Source organism: Drosophila gunungcola, unplaced genomic scaffold (genome assembly GCF_025200985.1).
Source record: "Drosophila gunungcola strain Sukarami unplaced genomic scaffold, Dgunungcola_SK_2 000143F, whole genome shotgun sequence".
Classification (NCBI taxonomy): Eukaryota; Metazoa; Arthropoda; class Insecta; order Diptera; family Drosophilidae; genus Drosophila; species Drosophila gunungcola.
The window spans coordinates 101,372-122,937 of NW_026453304.1; the positions used below are offsets into that span (position 1 = coordinate 101,372).

Sequence of the window (21,566 nt, forward strand, 5' to 3'; positions counted from 1 at the left end):
AGTAGCCAAAGCTCCGAAATTCTGACCACTTCTTGCTTTTTCAAGTTTCTGCTTCTCGTTGTTCGGAGCAGTCATTCTAAGATTTTTTACTGCTGCGGCAACTGACCTTGTGTAGTACGGCTGTCTCCCTTTTACAACTGGTATCTTAGAAGGCTCCTGCTTTTTTGCCCTCCCACTCATCGTCGTTCGTAGCTCGCGTTTTATTTTTTCTGAGACACCTCGGGACGGCGTAGTCACTTGCACTTTCTAGACTTGGACGAGCCCCCAAATGTGAGTTGAGATGGTTAATCTCAACTTGCTTTTTATTAATATTATTTAAAGTAATACAAAATATTTGACTGTCGGCTTTTTCGGCTTTATTCCTACGGCGTCTCTCTTCGCTTCTGCTTCCGCGTTTTTTTCTTCCTCTTCCAACTCCCATTCTTCGATCATCCAAAATAATCCATAACGCGTTCTATACATTTCTGCTGCTGCTTTTCTGCTCAACTGCTTTCTGCTTTCGGCTGATGTACTGCTTATCCTGCTGCTTCTCTGCTTATGTTAACTTCACAATACTGCTCCTGTTGATCGGCAGACCAGTATACTACCTGGAGGTGATCATTGGCCAGTTTTCTAGTAGTGGTTGCATCAAGGCCTTCGATATGGTTGCTATTATGAAAGGAAAGTTCTAATGGTTCAAATTGTGTTTTCATTTAATTAAAAAAAAATTAATTTTTAAAAATTAATTGATCATATTGAGATTGAATTTTGATAAAAATTAGTCATAAAATTGTTTGAAAAAATGTATGAAAGTGATAATTTGCAACTGGGGTTATATTTTGTTAAAAATGTTTAAAAACATAAATCTATTATGTATTTAACTTAAAATAATGGTAAAAATCACAAACTATTTAACTTAATGGAAAATTTGTTTAAACGCTGAAAAAATTTACATTAAGAAATGTAATTTCGTTCCAACAAATTGAAAAATGACTATGTTGATCATATTGAGATTTAATTTCAATAGAAAAAGTCATAAAATCGTTAGGAAATAAAAAAAAAAGAAAGTGATAAGAAAGTATAAAAAATAAAAATATTTTTAAAGTTCTAAATGGTAAAGTTAAAAAATTATAAAATTCACTATTTTCTTAACTTTAGGGTACATTTTTTTTAAACGCTGTATAAGAAAAGTATATTTTAATTAATTTAAAACAAAGAAAGGAAATTAAATGTTCTTGAAAATTATAATTGACTGGCGTATATGCTTAAAACCATTGAAGCTATGATGATTTGCAGCTCAGTTTTTTGACTTGATTTTAATAAAATTAAAAGCGTAGTTCTGAACTGTCAAACTATTAAATAGTCAAAAAGAATTTCTAAAAAATATTACAAAACAAAATAGTTAAGTTTTTACAATTTTTTTTTAATATTTGTATTGTTTCTATGGTAGCTTTATGTTAAAGTCGTCCGATTTTGATGAAATTTAAGCCGTAATTCTGAAATATTTAACCATTAATATATGTCGAAGAACTAAAAAAAAATTTAAAAAACAGAAAAGTTATGATTTTTTTCATTTATTTTTCCGATTGTTTCTATGGGTCCTTTATGTTATAGTCTACCTGTAATAGAAAAACAACTTTTGGGAAAGTTTCAAGTAGAAAGCTTTAAAACTGAGAGACGGGTGCTAGTGATGCTGATCAAGAATAAATATACTTTATAGGGTCGGAAAAGTCTCATACATTGCGTTGCAAACTTCTGACTGAAATTATAATACGCTCTGCAAGGGTATAAAAATGATACAAATCACAAGTTATTCAACTTAATGCTAAATTTGTGTAAAACGCTGAAAAAACTTACATTAGGAAAAGTTAACTTTAAAAGAATTCGATTCAGTTTCAACATAATTGGAAAAAGTCATAAAATCGTTTGTAAAAAAATAAAAGAAAGTGATAGGAAAATATATATATGATAAATATTTTTAAATGATAAAGTTCAAAAGTGATAAAATCGCTATTTTCTTAACTTAACTTAATTTAGAGTCAACACAATGTATAAGAAAAGTTTTTTTTAAGTAATTAAAAAAAAATAAGCAACACATTTTGTAACACAGGGAAAGCAAAAGCGTTAAAGGTTTATAACCCATTACCCCCAATTAATGCTTTGCAGGCATTGCTTATGGCCAGGTATATTCCACCGCGATGGCTACCACCTACTGTGCCTGTATTATGGCATTGACCATCCGGTATTTGGTGGCCAGTTTTAGTGAGGTCCTGTCCTGGACTTATTGCCTGGTGGAATGGGGCAGCAGCTGTGTGGCCACAGGAGATTCCAATGATACGTCTATTGGCAGGCTGTGTTCTTCGCGGAGCTGCTCTTAACTAACCTCCCATCCTATACAGAGAAACTGTACTCAGGGAACCCTAAACTTTGGAGGACAATGGTCTAGGAACTTCCAGCTGGGATCTGGTATTGTTTCTCTTAGCCACTTGGGTTATCATCGGAACAATTTTGTCTAAAGGCTCAAGGAGCTCAGGCAAAGCTTCTTATATTCTGGCCCTGTTTCCCTAGGTGTTGTAAGTCATTTTGATCCGCGCTGTTACCTTGCCAGGTGCCTGGCATAGATCTGTGTATTTCCTAAAGCCACATACTGAATTTATATGTTTGGTAAGCGGCCATCACCCAAATGTTCTTCTCGTTGGCCGCTTGCTTTGACACCCAATTTATGTACGACTCCTTCAATGAATTCAACAAGAATGTGCACAAGTAAGCTACTCAAATAGCATTTAAATGTCTGATTTATTAGCTTTAATATTTTTAGAGACGTGATTATAATCACCACCATAGATTCGATAACTTCCATCTTGGCTGGCTGTATAATCTTTGGAATTTTGGCAACCTGGCTCATGAGACCAAGTAATTACATGGGCGGCTTGTTTGTTCATATGTACTATACAGACTGTCTACGTCACTGATTAGATTTAATTAAAAAGCGCCGACTGTCTAAAGCTGGGTACTCGTAGTCCCTAATATTGACGGATCTTGTACCAAATATTATCTAAAACCCCATTAGGCAGATCGAACTTAGAACTGAGAACTTACTCGGAAAGCCCACGAACAGCAACTGAATGCTAATTTTACCCACAGACGATGTGCATCAGAGAGCAAAACCACGTTCTACTTTCGCCCCCCATTTTGCAGGCCTTCCGTTTTATCCAAAGCTTCGCATTAGTTTATAGTGCTCATTTGTTTTCATACTCTCATCCTAAGCAAAGTAGCCTGGAAAACACCGGGTACAGTGGTACAATTTCAAAACCGGCTCCTTTGTCAGCGCATCCTTCAAACTCTAAAATGCATTCATCTGAGGCTCAGCCATTTGAAAACGAACATCTTTTCGCAGCAGTTCAGTTAATGGTCGAGCAATCTGGGAATAATTCAAGACAAATTTCCTGAAAAATCCAGTCAACCCCAGGAATGCTTGGACTGCTCTGACATTCTTTGGCACCGAAAATTTGCTGACTGCTGCCGTCTTCTCTTACCCAGGCCATAGGTTTCCGTGTTCAACGTTGTGGCCCAAGAAGTAAATCCTTTCCTGCAAGAAGTGACATTTTCGCCACTTGATCTTTAAGCCAAACGCTCCAGCTGTTTTAAAAACGAGTGCCATCTTTTCCAAACAATGTTCTGCAGTTTCGGCGTGAATTATTATGTCATCCATATATAAATCAAGAACATCATTGTTCATCAGCTCTTGAAATACGTGGTTTACATAGCGAATAAAAACAGCCGGCGAGTTCCGAAATCCAAAAGGGGTGTTATTGAATTCGTAGAGTCCTGATTTGGTGATAAATGCTGTGTATTTCTTGCTGTCATCCTCTATAGCAACGTGGAAGAAGCCATTCTCCAAGTCCATCACTGTAAAATATCTCCCTTTTTGCAGCTTTTCTACCACGTCGTCAATTACCGGAACGGGAAAGCAGTCTCTCAGCACCATCGAATTCAGTTTACGAAAATCAACGCATATACGACGCGTGCCATCCTTTTTGGTTTCCAGCACCAGGCGACTAGAAAAGTTTGATGTAGATGGGCGTATAATTCCAGCAGCTAACCATTCGTCGATCTGTTTCTCGACATCCTTTTCTTCGGATAAAACAGAAACTCCTTGCAATAGAAAAAGAACCAGAAACATGGCCAGATTACGCATTGATAAAAGGAAACTATACAGACATCTACCGTCATGTGCCGCATACGAGGATACACAACCGTGGAAGCTATGCGTGGCAAAGAACCAAAGAAAACGAGTGCTATGAGAAAACCACAGCGAAGCTACAGCAAGCCACCTAGGGGTTAGAAAAACGAAGCGTCGGGTAATGGCATCGTACTACTGGCAAGGGATGCACAGAGACATACAACAGTACGTACGTCGCTGTGAAACATGCCAACGGTACAAGACCACACAGCAGCAGGAAGCAGGGAAAATGCTAACAGAAATAGCAAAAGCACCCTGGGAAACACTCTGCATAGACTTCGTTGGTCCATTACCGAGGTCTAGTCACGGCAATAATATGCTTCTAGTGATGTGGGTGGAGCTAGCAGCCGTCAGAGAAGCAACTACAGAAAGTGTATTAAAAGTTTTACGGGAACAGATCCTCACACGATATGGTACACCGAAAAAACTCATCTCGGACAACGGGGTACAGCTTACGAGTAATAAGTTTAAGGCACACTTACAGAAATGGGGAATCGTCCACCAGTTAACAGCGCCATACACCCCGCAAGAGAACCCAGCCGAGAGGGCAAATAGGATAATAAAAACTATGATAGCTCAATTCTCCGGAACTGAACACACACGCTACCCGAAATAGCAATGGCCATCAATAGCAGCAGGTCAGAATCAACTGGAAACAGCCCGGCGTACCTACTATACTGCCTGGGAGCCTGTATAACGAAACTACACCTGGATCCGGAAGGTTGCAACGCATGATAGAAACGAGCAAACTAGCACATCGGAACATGGGAAAAGCAGCACAAGACCAAGCCAGGTCATACAACCTACGGAAAAGAGACTGGAGACCCAAAATAGGAGATCTCGTATGGGAACGACAACACCCATTGTCAAAGGCAGCTATTGGGTTTGCAGCAAAGTTAGCACCGAAATACGAGGGCCCATTCAAATTGACCGGTTTCGTTTCAACAGTTATAGCGACAATAAGGCATACGGCGACAGAAAACACACAAAGCATACATCAACGAACTGAAACCTATGGTAGAAAACGAAGCGGCAACGTCAGCGTGACGACCACGGGAGCCACAGCCTCCTAAACGGGAGGAAGTGTGACGACCCACCGTCACAAATATATAAAATTCAACTTTCACATTAAAGCTTAAAAAGAACATTCCAAATACTGGCCTTTTATTATTCAAACGCGCGCCCAAAGCCAACAGCACCCGGTCACATTTATTCGACGAAGTTATCGATTGCCGATAATCATCGCCCAATAAACCCGATTATCCAAAGCGGGATTATCATCATCGTCCGATCTGGTCACACTAAGCAGCGCCTATATAAGCGGAGACACAGGAAACATCAACTAGGAGAAATACCCGGGTAAGTGTTCTGGTAATTAGTCTTAGAATTCGGCTCTACGACCTGGTGAGGATCACCGACGCCCGGTGTGGTTTAGGAATACGTACCCAGGCCCGGTCGTGATCGCTGAGCCCGGCACGGTTTTCGTAACTCCGGGCCATTTCAGTGAGTTCCTACCAGTTCCGGCTTCCGACCCGGAATCGATACGGAATAAAACGGCAGATCGAAACAACAGTACCACATTCGGCCCTTCAGCGGCGTCGACGCCACTTATCAAGCAGGATCACGCTCGATATAATGTGACGACCCACCGTCACAAATATATATATAATTCAACTTTCTCATTAAAACTTAAAAAGAACATTCCAAAACACTGGCCTTTTGTTATTCAAACGCGCGCCCAAAGCCAACAGCACCCGGTCACATTTATTCGACGAAGTTATCGATTGCCGATAATCATCGCTTAATAAAACCGATCACCCAAAACGGGATTATCACCATCGTCCGATCTGGTCACACTAAGCAGCGCCTATATAAGCGGAGACACAGCCCCAGACCAGTCACTTGCGTTCCGACGACTCTCGCGGAAACAACAACCAGGAGGAATACCCGGGTAAGTGTTCTGGTAGTTAATGTTGGTAGTGGTGGTGGATCCGTAAAAGTTCGGTTTGAAATTCGGCTCTACGACCTGGTGAGGATCACCGACGCCCGGTGTGGTTTAGGAATACGCACCCAGGCCCGGTCGAGATCGCTGAGCCGGGCACGGTTTTCGTAACTCCGGCCCATCTCAGTGAGTTCCTCCCAGAAGTCACATTTCCGGCTTCCGGAAACGATACGGATTAAAACGGCAGCTCGAAACTAACGATGCCCGGCAGCTCGAAACTAACGATGCCCTACATTCCCACATCCCACTAGAAAATCCAAGTAGTTCGTTCCTCTGAAAAACGACCCAGAACACTACGAACCCGACGTACTTGAACGACGAGACACGACGACACCAAGCATTGCACAATCGGCTCTTCCGAAGCGCCGACACCAAGCAGTGCACCCAGCCACAGCGCACCGTCTGCATCAAGCAGTGCATAATCGGCCCTCCCGAAGCGCCAACACCAAGCAGTGTACCCCGCTACCACAAAACAAGTAGTGCAACATTCGGCCCTTCCGTAGCGCCGATCCCGCACACCAAGCAGTGCGATACTCAACGAGCTGCGATATACTCGGCCCTTCAGCAGCGTCGACACCACTTTGCAAGCAGTATCTCGCTCGATATAATTATAGTTAGAAAACGTAGTCATAATCGTACTATTAAATATAACCATACTCTGTAGCGTTCGATTTGTGTTATTCTTGGGGGAAAGGGAGGTAAACCGATCAAAAGAGGAACTAAATTTCTGTCTCGAACCCTGGCCACGGCGAGCTATACCGCCTCCCAAAACAGGGTCGGTACAATAATTATAGTTAGAAAACGTAGTCTTAATCAATCTTACTATTAAAATATAACCATACTCTGTGTCGTTCTATTTGTGTTATTCTTTGGGGAAAGGGAGGTAAACCGATCAAAAGAGGAAATAGATTTCTGTCTCGAACCCTGGCCACGGCGAGCTATACCGCCTCCCAAAACAGGGTCGTTACACAAGATTATTTTAATAATTGTTGGCCAATAGCATTATTCTTTTGTACCCATAAAAAATGAGTATTTGGAAAATTTTCTTCACCAATCTAAAGGATTGTAATATTTTTCCAGTCAAGATTATGTCAATATTCTTATTGGCAACAATTTTCAACAATTTTTTGAAGTTGTGCCAGCTGGCGAAGTTCATGCCAACAGGAGCAGGGGCCGTCGCGATCGAGAGGATACTCCCATTAGCAATGACATGACCGGAGGCAGGACGTGTCTCGACCGAATTGCAGCATCAGCCACCAGTCAGTCCCCGTCGTCATTCACGGGGCAATGTTATACCTTCAACCAGGCATTCCCACCGCCCTCATTTGCATCATCCCCGCAATCATCATCAAACCCAGCAAAATGGTATTAATTCCGTGCTCTTAGATATTAAGATTCACATTATAATTTCGTAGAATTTATTTTGAACACTGCATAACCAGGAAATATGCCTCTTCGTTATAAAATTGTGCGAGAGCCATCGACGAACATCAATTAATTTTTTAAAACGCCGGTTCTGCAGCTGCTGCGCGGGTCACATAGGTTATATGTCAGTTAGTCGCATCAGGCAGCTTGTTAAGAACGGTTGACAATTCCACTCTTTGAAAATCAAGTGTATGTATAAGAGTACTCATAAATGTTAATAAAAAATTTGTGGTGCTGGTCTAATCTGTGACGGGCGTTTTTGATTGAGATAAAAATTAGGCATTGGTCCTACCAAATTTTGGCTTTTATAGCTTGATGCCGGCATATTATGATAAAACTGGCACAATTAAACCTTCTTCAGATCCCATGTCAACAGCTTTTGTCTAGCTGTTAGATTTGAATTGGGTTGGACGAACTGCATTTGGTTGCTAACACTTCGCCGTAGACAGGCATGCGTTCAGATAAGAGATTCTTTCGACGATTCTTTAAATTAAAAAAAAATTTTGGACATACCTTAGTTTAAGAACTGCATAACGTGGTAAACTTTTTAATTTCTGTGATTAATGGTCGCGGTAAACTTTCAATGATTGCAATTTCATCTTCAAGCAGACTGCATCAAGACCCATAAATTACTTTGAGATAGATATAATATTCTCAAAAAAAATATATAAATGCATTAATAACCAGCTGGGAATGACATTTAAAAATTATTGAGCTGTGAAATGGCATACAATAGAAACAACAGAGAGGAGCTTGACTTTATTGACTTTCATAAACTATAGAATTAACGAAAATAGCCTGAGGTCGTTGCCTGACATCAGTTTGATATTTTTGGCCGACTAGTTTTGGCTATAAATGCCCTGATCGCTGCCTGCATTTCATTCAAATTGTCGTGTAACCTAAATTACTCTAATCCGCAAATATGGGTGATGCTGCAGAGTACCAGAAGCTTAGGCGAAGCATGGATGAAGCCCAAGGATCCAGGGAAGGACACTAGTTTAGTTAAGTACAGCGCCGAAGGAGAAGATATGAGTGTTCCTAGATCCACTACATATTGAATTTGCCTAAACGATCATGTAATTCAAAAAGCTCACCATAAACTGCAAAGTGGAGTCCAAGTCCTCTGGCCAGCGGGATCAGTGGGGAAAGGGGGTGGAGTTCCCCTTTTCCTGCATCGCATTGTCCGTGGGTCTGTGCAATGTCTGGCGCTTTCCCTTCATTGCTCTGTAGAAAGGGGAGGAGTTTTTCTGATACCATATATGTGAGTTGAGATGGTTAATCTCAACTTGCCTTTTATTAATATTATATAAAGTTAGTAATGAAAGATACAAAATATTTGACTGTCGGCTTTTTCGTCTTTTTTCCTACGGCGTCACTGTTTCTCTCTTCGCTTCTGCTTCAGCGTTTTTTTCTTCCTCTTCCAACTCTTATTCTTCGATCATTTAAAATAATCCATAACGCGTTCTATACATTTCTGCTGCTGCTTTACTGCTTTCTGCTTTTCGGCTGATGTACTGCTTATCCAGATGACCAAGCATCCTCGTTAATCTTCACGTAACGCCACATCTTCATGTGATCACAACTGGTTGAAGTGTTGGATGGGCCTTCTACATCAGCTGCCTTCCGAACATCGTATCGCCCATTTCTCTTCACTTTAGAAACTTCATACGGGCCCAAGTATTCTCCAGCCAGTTTCTTTCCTGCGATGAACTGTGTCCGGCGTATAGCAACTAAGTCTCCAACTTGATAAATTACTTCTGGTTTTCGCTTCAGATCAAAGTTCCTCTTGTATGAATCCTGTGCCCGCTGAATATTGGCCTTTGCCTCTTGCCTGAGTTGCTGCCGGTTCTCATCAAAGTGTAAATATAACTCCTCCTCTAAAAGCTGTATTACAAGATCGCTGGGCTTATTGTTCATCTTCACGCCAAACATTAACTCGAATGGTGACTTCTTTGTTGATGCATGCACATGAAAATTTACTGCTCGCTGCGCCAGTGGTACTGCCTTAAACCACTTGGCTGGATCCTCTGCTGAAATCTTGGAGATTATCGATAAAATTGTGCGATTTACCCTTTCTATCTGCCCATTTCCTCTGGGAACTCCGGTTGTGCTCCAAACGTGATCAATACCGCTTTCCTTCATGTGCTCTGCAAACAAGTTGGCTGTGAAGGCGGAGCCTCGGTCGGAAACAATACGCACTGGATTTCCAAAAATTTCGGACCAAATTTCAAGCCTCTTCAGTGTTTCCTCGCAGCTTGTGGTCTTTGTAGGAAAAAGCCATATAAACTTCGTGAATGAGTCCACCATTGCAAATATATATTTATATTGCTTTCCAGTCGCATCCATGGGACCCAAATGATCAACGTGCAGCGTATGAAGAGGCTGATCACCTTTGTCAATACAGTTTAAAAGTCCTTCTCTTTTGCCGAGTTTCTTGTTAAAAATTATGCATTTTACGCAGTTGCTTACAACCTGCTGAGCCTTTTGCTCCAGATGAGGAATCCAATAGGATTGTTGAACAGCATGTACAGTTTTTTGAAGAGCAAAGTGACCTGAATTGTGGGCGTCTACAATAACATCTTTTTCCATTACTTTTGGGACTACAAGTAGGTCATTGCCGTTTATCTCCTTATAGACAAGTCCACCTTTTATCTTGTATCCCTCATAAGGACGGCTGGCGAGAATTTCCATTATTGCCTTCAGCATTTCGTCTTTACTTTGGGCATTTTAAATTCGAGCTGTGATTTCTAAAGACACCAGCATAACACGATTGGGATAACGACTAAGACAGTCAACGTGCTTAAGTCGTTCGCCTGGACGATGTTCAACTGCAAACTCAAAGTCCTGCAGATAAATTATCCACTGCGTTACTGCTCTTGGCACATCCGCCTTCTGTAGGGTTTGCTTGAATGCGACGCAATCTGTTATTAACCTAAACGGCGATCCCAGCAAATAGTGTGTGAATTTCTTTACCTCTAGATATACGGGTTTTGCTTCTAGGATGTAACTGTGCTGGCGAGACTCAGCTTCGGTTGTCTTTTTGCTCCAATACTGGATTGGGTGAAGTCTGCCATCCGACCACTGCATTAACACTGCTGCAAATCCGTCTTTTGATGCATCCGTGTGTAACTCAGTTTTTGCTCCTCTAATATACAATTTCAAAACCGGCTCCTTTGTCAGCGCATCCTTCAAACTCTAAAATGCATTCATCTGAGGCTCAGCCATTTGAAAACGAACATCTTTTCGCAGCAGTTCAGTTAATGGTCGAGCAATCTGGGAATAATTCAAGACAAATTTCCTGAAAAATCCAGTCAACCCCAGGAATGCTTGGACTGCTCTGACATTCTTTGGCACCGAAAATTTGCTGACTGCTGCCGTCTTCTCTTACCCAGGCCATAGGTTTCCGTGTTCAACGTTGTGGCCCAAGAAGTAAATCCTTTCCTGCAAGAAGTGACATTTTCGCCACTTGATCTTTAAGCCAAACCTCCAGCTGTTTTAAAAACGAGTGCCATCTTTTCCAAACAATGTTCTGCAGTTTCGGCGAGAATTATTATATCATCCATATATAAATCAATAACATCATTGTTCATCAGCTCTTGAAATACGTGGTTTACATAGCGAATAAAACAGCCGGCGAGTTCCGAAATCCAAAAGGGGTTTTATTGAATTCGTAGAGTCCTGATTTGGTGATAAATGCTGTGTATTTCTTGCTGTCATCCTCTATAGCAACGTGGAAGAAGCCATTCTCCAAGTCCATCACTGTAAAATATCTCCCTTTTTGCAGCTTTTCCACCACGTCGTCAATTACCGGAACGGGAAAGCAGTCCCTCAGCACCATCGAATTCAGTTTACGAAAATCAACGCATATACGACGCGTGCCATCCTTTTTGGTTTCCAGGGATGATGGGATGATCTCGCCGTCTGGAACGATTCGCAGCTTAACTGGAACCTCTGCTACCAAATCCGCTGCCTTGTAGTTTTTTATCAGCATAGACACTTCCTTTGCGTACTGGGAAGGAACATCGATTTCGTCATTTGTATTAATTATATTGTAAATACTCATCTGATTTGGTTCCTCACAAGCTTTATCCCCTTGCAGGGAAGAAAACTTGTATCCTTCCGCAGACAATGACAGGTTGAACTTAGAGACGAAATCATATCCGAGCAGCGCATCATATTCAATGTCTTCATCGTCTATAACAACGAAGCTTTGTGAAGTCATCACTTCGTCTACCGCGACATCAGCAAAGAAACGTCCAACTGGGCATGTGATCTTCTTTCCCAGACCACGCAGCTTCGATTCACTTTTCTCCAAGATAACGTTAGGAATTTTGTTGAAGATGAACTTTCTCAATACGGATACGTCGGCTCCGGTATAGGGTGACCTTCTTCATACGATTCGCACTGCGCACAACTTGGATACCAGCAGCTAATCCAGGGCAATTTTTAGACATATGACCCTCTTTGTTGCATCTAAAACGTTTCGTGGCGGCCTTGCAATCCTTGCGAAAATGATCGGCAGATCCACAATTAAAGCAATGACTCTTTTTGTCGTTAAATTCGTGCTGCTTCTTCTGGTTTGGGGTCCAACTACTGTCGTTCGACGGAAACGGCTTATTTCCCTTTTCGGCTACGCGCTCATAAGCCTCATACTGTTCCTGCAGCTCTCTAAAAGATTTAGGCCATCCACAATGTAGCGTATTACAGAACGTGCATCTATACTGCCAAGTGCTGCAATCTTCCTCATCTGCAAAAGATACTCGTGAAAAGATTCCTGCTTGCGTTTTTTTCGAGTACGGAGCTGCTCATGAAGATCCGCGCCGCACACGTATTGACGACTAAACTCCGTCTTCAGCAAGAGGCGTATCTCGGTGTATTGGTGTACGTGAGTAGAATCCAAAAACAATTTAGCTGTATTCGTCATCTTGGCACGAGCCTGTACATACATTTGCTTTATGTTCAGACCGTAAGCCTCAGCTTATGCTCGTCTATTCCCATTTTTAAGGCGAGGAGCTGGACAAGATCCTTCAGGGTCCTTGTATTCTCGGCGATCGAACAGCTTTCAGTAGCCAAAGCTCCGAAATTCTGACCACCTCTTGCTTTTTCAAGTTTCTGCTTCTCGTTGTTCGGAGCAGTCATTCTAAGATTTTTTACTGCTGCGGCAACTGACCTTATGTAGTACGGATGTCTCCCTTTTACAACTGGTATCTTAGAAGGCTCCTGCTTTTTTGCCCTCTCACTCATCGGCGTTCGTAGCTCGCGTTTTATTTTTTCTGAGACACCTCGGGACGGCGTAGTCACTTGCACTTTCTAGAGTTGGACGAGCCCCCAAATGTGAGTTGAGATGATTAATCTCAACTTGCTTTTTATTAATATTATATAAAGTTAGTAATGAAAGATACAAAATATTTGACTGTCGGCTTTTTCGGCTTTATTCCTACGGCGTCTCTCTTCGCTTCTGCTTCCGCGTTTTTTTCTTCCTCTTCCAACTCCCATTCTTCGATCATCCAAAATAATCCATAACGCGTTCTATACATTTCTGCTGCTGCTTTACTGCTCAACTGCTTTCTGCTTTTCGGCTGATGTACTGCTTATCCTGCTGCTTCTCTGCTTATGTTAACTTCACAATACTGCTCCTGTTGATCGGCAGACCAGTATACTACCTGGAGGTGATCATTGGCCAGTTTTCTAGTAGTGGTTGCATCAAGGCCTTCGATATGGTTGCTATTCTAATGGTTCAAATTGTGTTTTCATTTAATTAAAAAAAAATTAATTTTTAAAAATTAATTGATCATATTGAGATTGAATTTTGATAAAAATTAGTCATAAAATTGTTTGAAAAAAATGTATGAAAGTGATAATTTGCAACTGGGGTTATATTTTGTTAAAAATGTTTAAAAACATAAATCTATTATGTATTTAAGTTAAAATAATGATAAAAATTACAAACTATTTAATTTAATGGAAAATTTGTTTAAAACGCTGAAAAAATTTACATTAAGAAATGTAATTTCGTTCCAACAAAATTGAAAAAATTACTATGTTGATCATATTGAGATTTAATTTCAATAGAAAAAGTCATAAAATCGTTAGGAAATAAAAAAAAAGAAAGTGATAAGAAAGTATAAAAAATAAAAATATTTTTAAAGTTCTAAATGGTAAAGTTAAAAAATTATAAAATTCACTATTTTCTTAACTTTAGGGTACATTTTTTTTAAACGCTGTATAAGAAAAGTATATTTTAATTAATTTAAAACAAAGAAAGGAAATTAAATGTTCTTGAAAACATTAAAATTATAATTGACTGGCGTATATGTTTAAAACCATTGAAGCTATGATGATTTGCAGCTCAGTTTTTTGACTTGATTTTAATAAAATTAAAAGCGTAGTTCTGAACTGTCAAACTATTAAATAGTCAAAAAGAATTTCTAAAAAATATTACAAAACAAAATAGTTAAGTTTTTACAATTTTTTTTTAATATTTGTATTGTTTCTATGGTAGCTTTATGTTAAAGTCGTCCGATTTTGATGAAATTTAAGCCGTAATTCTGAAATATTTAACCATTAATATATGTCGAAGAACTAAAAAAAAAATTTAAAAAACAGAAAAGTTATGATTTTTTTCATTTATTTTTCCGATTGTTTCTATGGGTCCTTTATGTTATAGTATACCTGTAATAGAAAAACAACTTTTGGGAAAGTTTCAAGTAGATAGCTTTAAAACTGAGAGACTAGTTTGCCTAGAAACGGATGCTAGTGATGCTGATCAAGAATAAATATACTTTATAGGGTCGGAAAAGTCTCATACATTGCGTTGCAAACTTCTGACTGAAATTCTAATACGCTCTGCAAGGGTATAAAAATGATACAAATCACAAGTTATTCAACTTAATGCTAAATTTGTGTAAAACGCTGAAAAAACTTACATTAGGAAAAGTTAACTTTAAAAGAATTCGTTTCAGTTTCAACATAATTGGAAAAAGTCATAAAATCGTTTGTAAAAAAAAATAAAAGAAAGTGATAGGAAAATATATATAAGATAAATATTTTTAAATGATAAAGTTCAAAAGTGATAAAATCGCTATTTTCTTAACTTAACTTAATTTAGAGTCTACACAATGTATAAGAAAAGTTTTTTTAAGTAATTAAAAAAAAATAAGCAACACATTTTGTAACACAGGGAAAGCAAAAGCGTTAAAGGTTTATAACCCATTACCCCCAATTAATGCTTTGCAGGCATTGCTTATGGCCAGGTATATTCCACCGCGATGGCTACCACCTGCCCAGTTTTAGTGAGGTCCTGTCCTGGACTTATTGCCTGGTGGAATGGGGCAGCAACTGTGTGGCCACAGGAGATTCCAATGATACGTCTATTGGCAGGGTGTGTTCATCGCGGAGCTGCTCTTCACGTAAGTTTGAAGGAATAAAGTCCCCTTCATAACAATTAACTAACCTCCCATCCTATACAGAGAAACTGTACTCAGGGAACCCTAAACTTTGGAGGACAATGGTCTAGGAACTCCCAGCTGGGATCTGGTATTGGTTCTCTTAGCCACTTGGGTTATCATCGGAACAATTTTGTCTAAACCCACAAGGAGCTCAGGCAAAGCTTCTTATATTCTGGCTCTGTTTCCCTAGGTGATGTTAGTCATTTTGATCCGCGCTGTTACATTGCCAGGTGCCTGGCATAGATTTGTGTATTTCCTAAAGCCACATGCTGAATTTACATGTTTGGTAAGCGGCCATCACCCAAATGTTCTTCTCGTTGGCAGCTTGCTTTGACACCCAATTTATGTACGCCTCCTTCAATGAATTCAACAAGAATGTGCACAAGTTAGCTACTCAAATAGCATTTAAATGTCTGATTTATTAGCTTTAATATTTTTAGAGACGTGATTATAATCACCACCATAGAATCGATAACTTCCATCTTGGCTGGCTGTATAATCTTTGGAATTTTGGCAACCTGGCTCATGAGACCAAGTAATTTCATGGGCGGCTTTGTTCATATGTACTATACAGACTGTCTACGTCACTGATTAGATTTAATTAAAAAGCGCCGACTATCTAAAGCTCGGTACTCGTAGTCCCTAATATTGACGGATCTTGTACCAAATATTATCTAAAACCCCATTAGGCAGATCGAACTTAGAACTGAGAACTTACTCGGAAAGCGCACTAACAGCAACTGAATGATAATTTTACCCACAGACGATGTGCATCAGAGAGCGAAACCACGTTCTACTTTCGCCCCCCATTTTGCAGCCTTCCGTTTCATCCAAAGCTTCGCATTAGTTGATAGTGCTCATTTGTTTTCATACTCCCATCCTAAGCAAAGTAGCCTGGAAAACACCGGGTACAGTGGTAAAAGTAATATTTATAGTGGGCTATGCCTTATCATTCAGTATACTTCACAGGTCGAAGCAGTTCAAAACAAAGTATTTTGGTACCTCTTACATCTTGAATCATTAAGGCCAAATTTTTTTTTTTTTTATTTTTTCGTTTTGTTGATCAAAATATAATCGGTTACAATTTCAACACTTTTTCTACAGCAAAACAGCATCATGTCGGCTCCAGTTCGTGGTAAGATTTAAATTTCGGTATTGAGGTATGGCTAATGGACCTCTGATTTCTTTGATAGGTAATAAGGCCTCAAAGCTGAGGTCCGAGGGAAAAGTTGAAAAGCCTGCATCCATTGGACCTTCTTGGGTGAGTAGAGGTGAATCATTTTACCGTGGTACTTGTGAATGCTAAAAATTTTCTATAGGCTCTTACTTCCTCCCGAGGCAGAGCCTTTAATCGTGGCTCCGAACCCACCAGTCGCGATACCAGTCCCAGTCGCATCCCGACCATCCTTAGACCCTGTTCAATCCCGACCAGTCGCATACCTATCCGCAGGCTTGCGGGTGACCCGAAGAGAAGCACTTCCCCAATTCGGGCCACTCCCTTGGAGGCAGTAACCAGTGCCAGTGCGTGTTCCTTGCCTTTGCTTCTAGCTTTCGAGAATACAGTGGGCGATCATGAACGTAAGCCTGAAGTGGACAAGGACTCTGTCAAGCGGACTAAATGTTTGCCGCGCGCAAGGGCTAAGTCAACGACGTAAGCTGGTGAGTAGGTGCTGACTTAATTACCGTTTTGAAAAACTTAATCTGTCTCCTGATTCTCAGTATTCCAGCCGTTTTCGAGAAAGGAAAAATCGCATCACCGGGTAATCGAGTTGAACAAGGTGCGAGGCTTGGAGATGCAGCACAAGAAGCTGGAGAACTTGCAGTCGGAGTTCATGCACAAAATCCGCACCTTGGCACCCAAAAGCTTCAAGGAGTCTACAAGTTTGTGGCCGTGGTGGTGAACGAGAAGTGCAAAGTCGTGGTTCACGCTGACGATCTGCACCGATTGCCCAAGAATCTGCGTGAGTATATCGCAAATGCTATTAATTCTCTTTTATCTCGTTCCTATTATTTAACATGTCCGCCAAGCAATACTTTATAGCATACTTTAAGAACTTAATCTGAAAAATACTGTAATATTAAGAGCAATCTTAATTTTTAACCAACCTTATTAGCAGCTTTCAAAAATTATTCTAACAGCCCAATACAACACTTATACGAATTGCTCGATTTAAAATTACAAATTTATTGTTAATTGGATTTAAAATGGCTCCTACTTGTTTTTAGTCCATTATATAAATATATAAAATGTTTTAAATTATAATATATTTTCGAAATTAATTCCGAAAATAGCCGATTGAAAAATTACAAAAAAAAAAGAAAGAAAGCACACTTCGGCAAGCCGAAGTTTATATACCCTTGCAGCTATTGCAAGAGTTTAATATTTTTTAAAACATTAAGATTATGATTTACTTGCGTATACGTTTAAAAATATTGAAGCTATGATGATTTGCTGCTCAATTATTATATAGTTATTTTATATATTTGTATTATTTCTATGGGAGCTATATGATATAGTCGTCCGATTTTGATGAGATTTAAACCGTAATTCTAAAATATTTAACCATCACAATATGTCGAAGAACTAAAAAAAAAAAATTAAATTAAAAAATAAAATTACAGCAGATATAATTTTTTTTGTATTTTTTTTCCGATGGTTCCTATGGGAGCTATATTAAATAGTCGTCCTATTTTCATGAAATTTAAACCGTAATTCTGAAATAAATAATAATTACTATTTGTCGAAAAACTAAAAAAAGAAATTTAGAAACAGCTAAGTTATAATTTTTTTAAATTTATTTTTCGATTGTTCCTATGGGAGCTATATGCTATAGTCGACCGATCCGGCTCGTTCCGACTTATATACTACCTCCAATAAAAATAGAGATTTTGGGAAGTGTCATGCAGATAGCTTTAAAACTGAGAGACTAGTTTGCGTAGAAACAGACTGACGAACGGACAAGCGGACGGACAGACTGACGGACAGACGGACGAACAGAAGAACATGGCTAGATTGACTCGTCCAGTGATGCTGATCAAGAATTTATACACTTTATAGGGTCGGAAATTATAATACCCTCTGCAAGGGTATAAAAATGATACAAATCACAAATTATTCAACTTAATGCTAAATTTGTGTAAAACGCTGAAAAAACTTACATTAGGAAAAGTTAACTTTAAAAGAATTCGATTCAGTTTCAACAAAATTGGAAAAAATACTATGTTGATCATACTGAGATTTAATTTCTATAAAAGAAAGTCATAAAATCGTTTGTAAAAAAAAAAAAGAAAGTGATAAGAAAATATAGATAAGATAAATATTTTTAAATAATAAAGTTCAAAAGTGATAAAACTCGCTATTTTCTTAACTTAACTTAACTTAATTCAGAGTCTACACACTGTATAAGAAAAGTTTTTTTTAAGTAATTAAAAAAAATAATCGACACATTTTGTAACACAGTGAAAGCAAAAGCGTTAAAGGTTTATAACCCATTACCCCCAATTAATGCTTTGCAGGCATTGCTTATGGCCAGGTATATTCCACCGCGATGGCTACCACCTACTGTGCCTGTATTATGGCATTGACCATCCGGTATTTGGTGGCCAGTTTTAGTGAGGTCCTGTCCTGGACTTATTGCCTGGTGGAATGGGGCAGCAGCTGTGTGGCCACAGGAGATTCCAATGATACGTCTATTGGCAGGCTGTGTTCTTCGCGGAGCTGCTCTTAACTAACCTCCCATCCTATACAGAGAAACTGTACTCAGGGAACCCTAAACTTTGGAGGACAATGGTCTAGGAACTTCCAGCTGGGATCTGGTATTGTTTCTCTTAGCCACTTGGGTTATCATCGGAACAATTTTGTCTAAAGGCTCAAGGAGCTCAGGCAAAGCTTCTTATATTCTGGCCCTGTTTCCCTAGGTGTTGTAAGTCATTTTGATCCGCGCTGTTACCTTGCCAGGTGCCTGGCATAGATCTGTGTATTTCCTAAAGCCACATGCTGAATTTATATGTTTGGTAAGCGGCCATCACCCAAATGTTCTTCTCGTTGGCCGCTTGCTTTGACACCCAATTTATGTACGACTCCTTCAATGAATTCAACAAGAATGTGCACAAGTAAGCTACTCAAATAGCATTTAAATGTCTGATTTATTAGCTTTAATATTTTTAGAGACGTGATTATATCACCACCATAGATTCGATAACTTCCATCTTGGCTGGCTGTATAATCTTTGGAATTTTGGCAACCTGGCTCATGAGACCAAGTAATTACATGGGCGGCTTGTTTGTTCATATGTACTATACAGACTGTCTACGTCACTGATTAGATTAATTAAAAGCGCCGACTGTCTAAAGCTGGGTACTCGTAGTCCCTAATATTGACGGATCTTGTACCAAATATTATCTAAAACCCCATTAGGCAGATCGAACTTAGAACTGAGAACTTACTCAGTTTCAACATAATTGGAAAAAGTCATAAAATCGTTTGTAAAAAAATAAAAGAAAGTGATAGGAAAATATATATATGATCTCTATAATCGTGTCAGGCCATTTCTAAATTGTCCCTGGCACCCTGGTCATAAACTGCGAAGTGGAGTCCAAGTCCTCTGGCCAGTGGGATCAGTGGGGAAAGGGGGTGGAGTTCCTCTTTTCTTGCATCGCTTTGTCCGTGGGTCTGGGCAATGTCTGGCGCTTTCCCTTCATTGCTCTCAGTTTTCCAGTCGTGGTTGCATCAAGGCCTCCGATATGGTTCCTATTATGAAGGGTAAGTTCCAAAGGTTCGAATTGTACTTTCATTTAATTTAAATAAAAAAAATAATTATTAAAAAATTAATTGATCATAGTGAGCTTGAATTTTGTGAAAATCGTTTGGAAAAAAATTTTTGAAAGTGCAACTGGTCTTATATTAAGTTAAAAATGTTAAAAAACATAAATCTATTAACGTATTTAAGGTAAAAAAAGAAAGCAAGTAAACTGCGGGAAGCCGAACTTAATATACCCTTGCAGCTATTGCAAAAATTATATATTCTTGAAAACATTAAAATTACATTTGACTGGCGTATATGCTTAAAACCATTGAAGCTATGATGATTTGCAGCGACACATTTTGTAGCTTATGCTTGTTAAAGGTTAAATAACCATTACCCCCAATTAATGTTTTGCAGGCATTGCTTAAAGACAGGTACCGCTTTGTCTACCACCTACTATACCTGTATTATGGCTTTGACCATCCGGTATTTGGTGGCCAGTTTTAGTGAGGTCTTGCCCTGGTCTTATTGCCTGGTGGAATGGGGCAGCAGCTGTGTGGGCACAGGAGAAACAGCAGTCAATGATACGTCTATTGGGCAGGGTGAGTTCTCCGCGGAGCTGTTCTTCACGTAAGATTGAAGGAATAAAGTCCCTTTCATAACAATTAACTAACCTCCCATCTATACAGACAAACATTACTCAGGGAACCCGAAACTTTGGAGGACAATGGTCCTAGAACTCCCAGCTGGGATCTGATATTGTTTTTCTTAGCCACTTGGGTTATCATCGGAACAATTTTGTCTAAAGGCATTAGGAGCTTAAGTAACGCCTCTTATATTCTGGCCCTATTTCCCTATATGACTATGTTAGTCATTTTGATCCGCGCTGTTACATTGCCAGGAGCCTGGCTTGGAATTGTGTATTTCCTAAGGCCACAATGGTCTCAGCTGCTGAATTCACATGTTTGGTATGCGGCCATCACCAAAATGTTCTTCTCGTTGGCCGATTGCTTTGTCACCCTGGTCATGTACGCCTCCTTCAATGAATTCAACAAGAATGTGCACAAGTAATCTACTCAAATAGCATTTAAGGTCTGATTTATTAGCTTTAATATTTTCAGAGACGTGATTATAATCACCACCATAGATTCGATAACTTCCATCTTGGCTGGCTGTATATTCTTTGGAATTTTGGCAACCTGGCTCATGAGACCAATACCTCGGACATTTCGCGGGTGGTCAAGGGTAGAGCTGGTCTGGCATTCATTTCCTACCCGAAGCGATTGCCAAGTTCAAGTATCTGCCCCAACTAATCGCTGTGCTGCTCTTCTTCATGGGCGGCTTGGTTACTCAGCCTTTGAAAATGGATCGCATTGCGTATATACATATGTACTATACAGACTGTTTAAGTCACTGATTAAATTTAATTAAAAAGCGCCGACTGTCTTAAGCAAAATAACAGCCCCCATAATGGTGACAAAAAAAATTTCCATAGATTAAATCATAAAAGGACATTTAGGTCTTATCTTCAGTACTACATTGGCATTGTAAGGCCCATTTTACTTGAACATTTCATATAACAATGCCCTTTTTTTAACTGATAATTTTAAATAATTATTCAATATTTTAGAAAGTTTTGGGTACTCGTAGTCCCTAATATTGACGAATCTTGTACCAAATATTATCTAAAACCCCATTAGGCAGTTCTAACATAGAACTGAGAA

The 21,566-nt window shown here is 39.4% G+C and overlaps 2 protein-coding genes and 1 long non-coding RNA gene across 6 annotated transcripts in view; all 3 read left to right on the forward strand.

Moving 5' to 3' along the window:
* The window catches only part of LOC128265631 (uncharacterized), an 85,153-nt gene that overhangs the window by 59,626 nt on the left and 3,961 nt on the right, over positions 1-21,566 (forward strand). The gene's annotated exons all lie outside the window — the stretch shown is intronic.
* Positions 16,055-21,196, forward strand: LOC128265635 (uncharacterized). 2 transcript variants are annotated; one of them, XR_008268899.1, is made up of 6 exons: positions 16,055-16,232; positions 16,291-16,358; positions 16,417-16,756; positions 16,817-17,058; positions 18,614-19,210; positions 20,964-21,196. It is a non-coding gene; the product is annotated as an uncharacterized LOC128265635 (long non-coding RNA). The 2 variants fall into 2 exon arrangements; XR_008268900.1 differs by lacking the exon at positions 20,964-21,196 and adding an exon at positions 19,266-19,278.
* On the forward strand, positions 19,342-20,664 carry LOC128265634 (sodium-dependent nutrient amino acid transporter 1-like). Its single transcript, XM_053001814.1, has 3 exons — positions 19,342-19,859; positions 20,260-20,444; positions 20,532-20,664. The coding sequence occupies exons 1-3, from the start codon at positions 19,777-19,779 to the stop codon at positions 20,597-20,599; spliced, it is 336 nt and encodes a 111-aa protein (XP_052857774.1). The 5' UTR covers positions 19,342-19,776; the 3' UTR covers positions 20,600-20,664.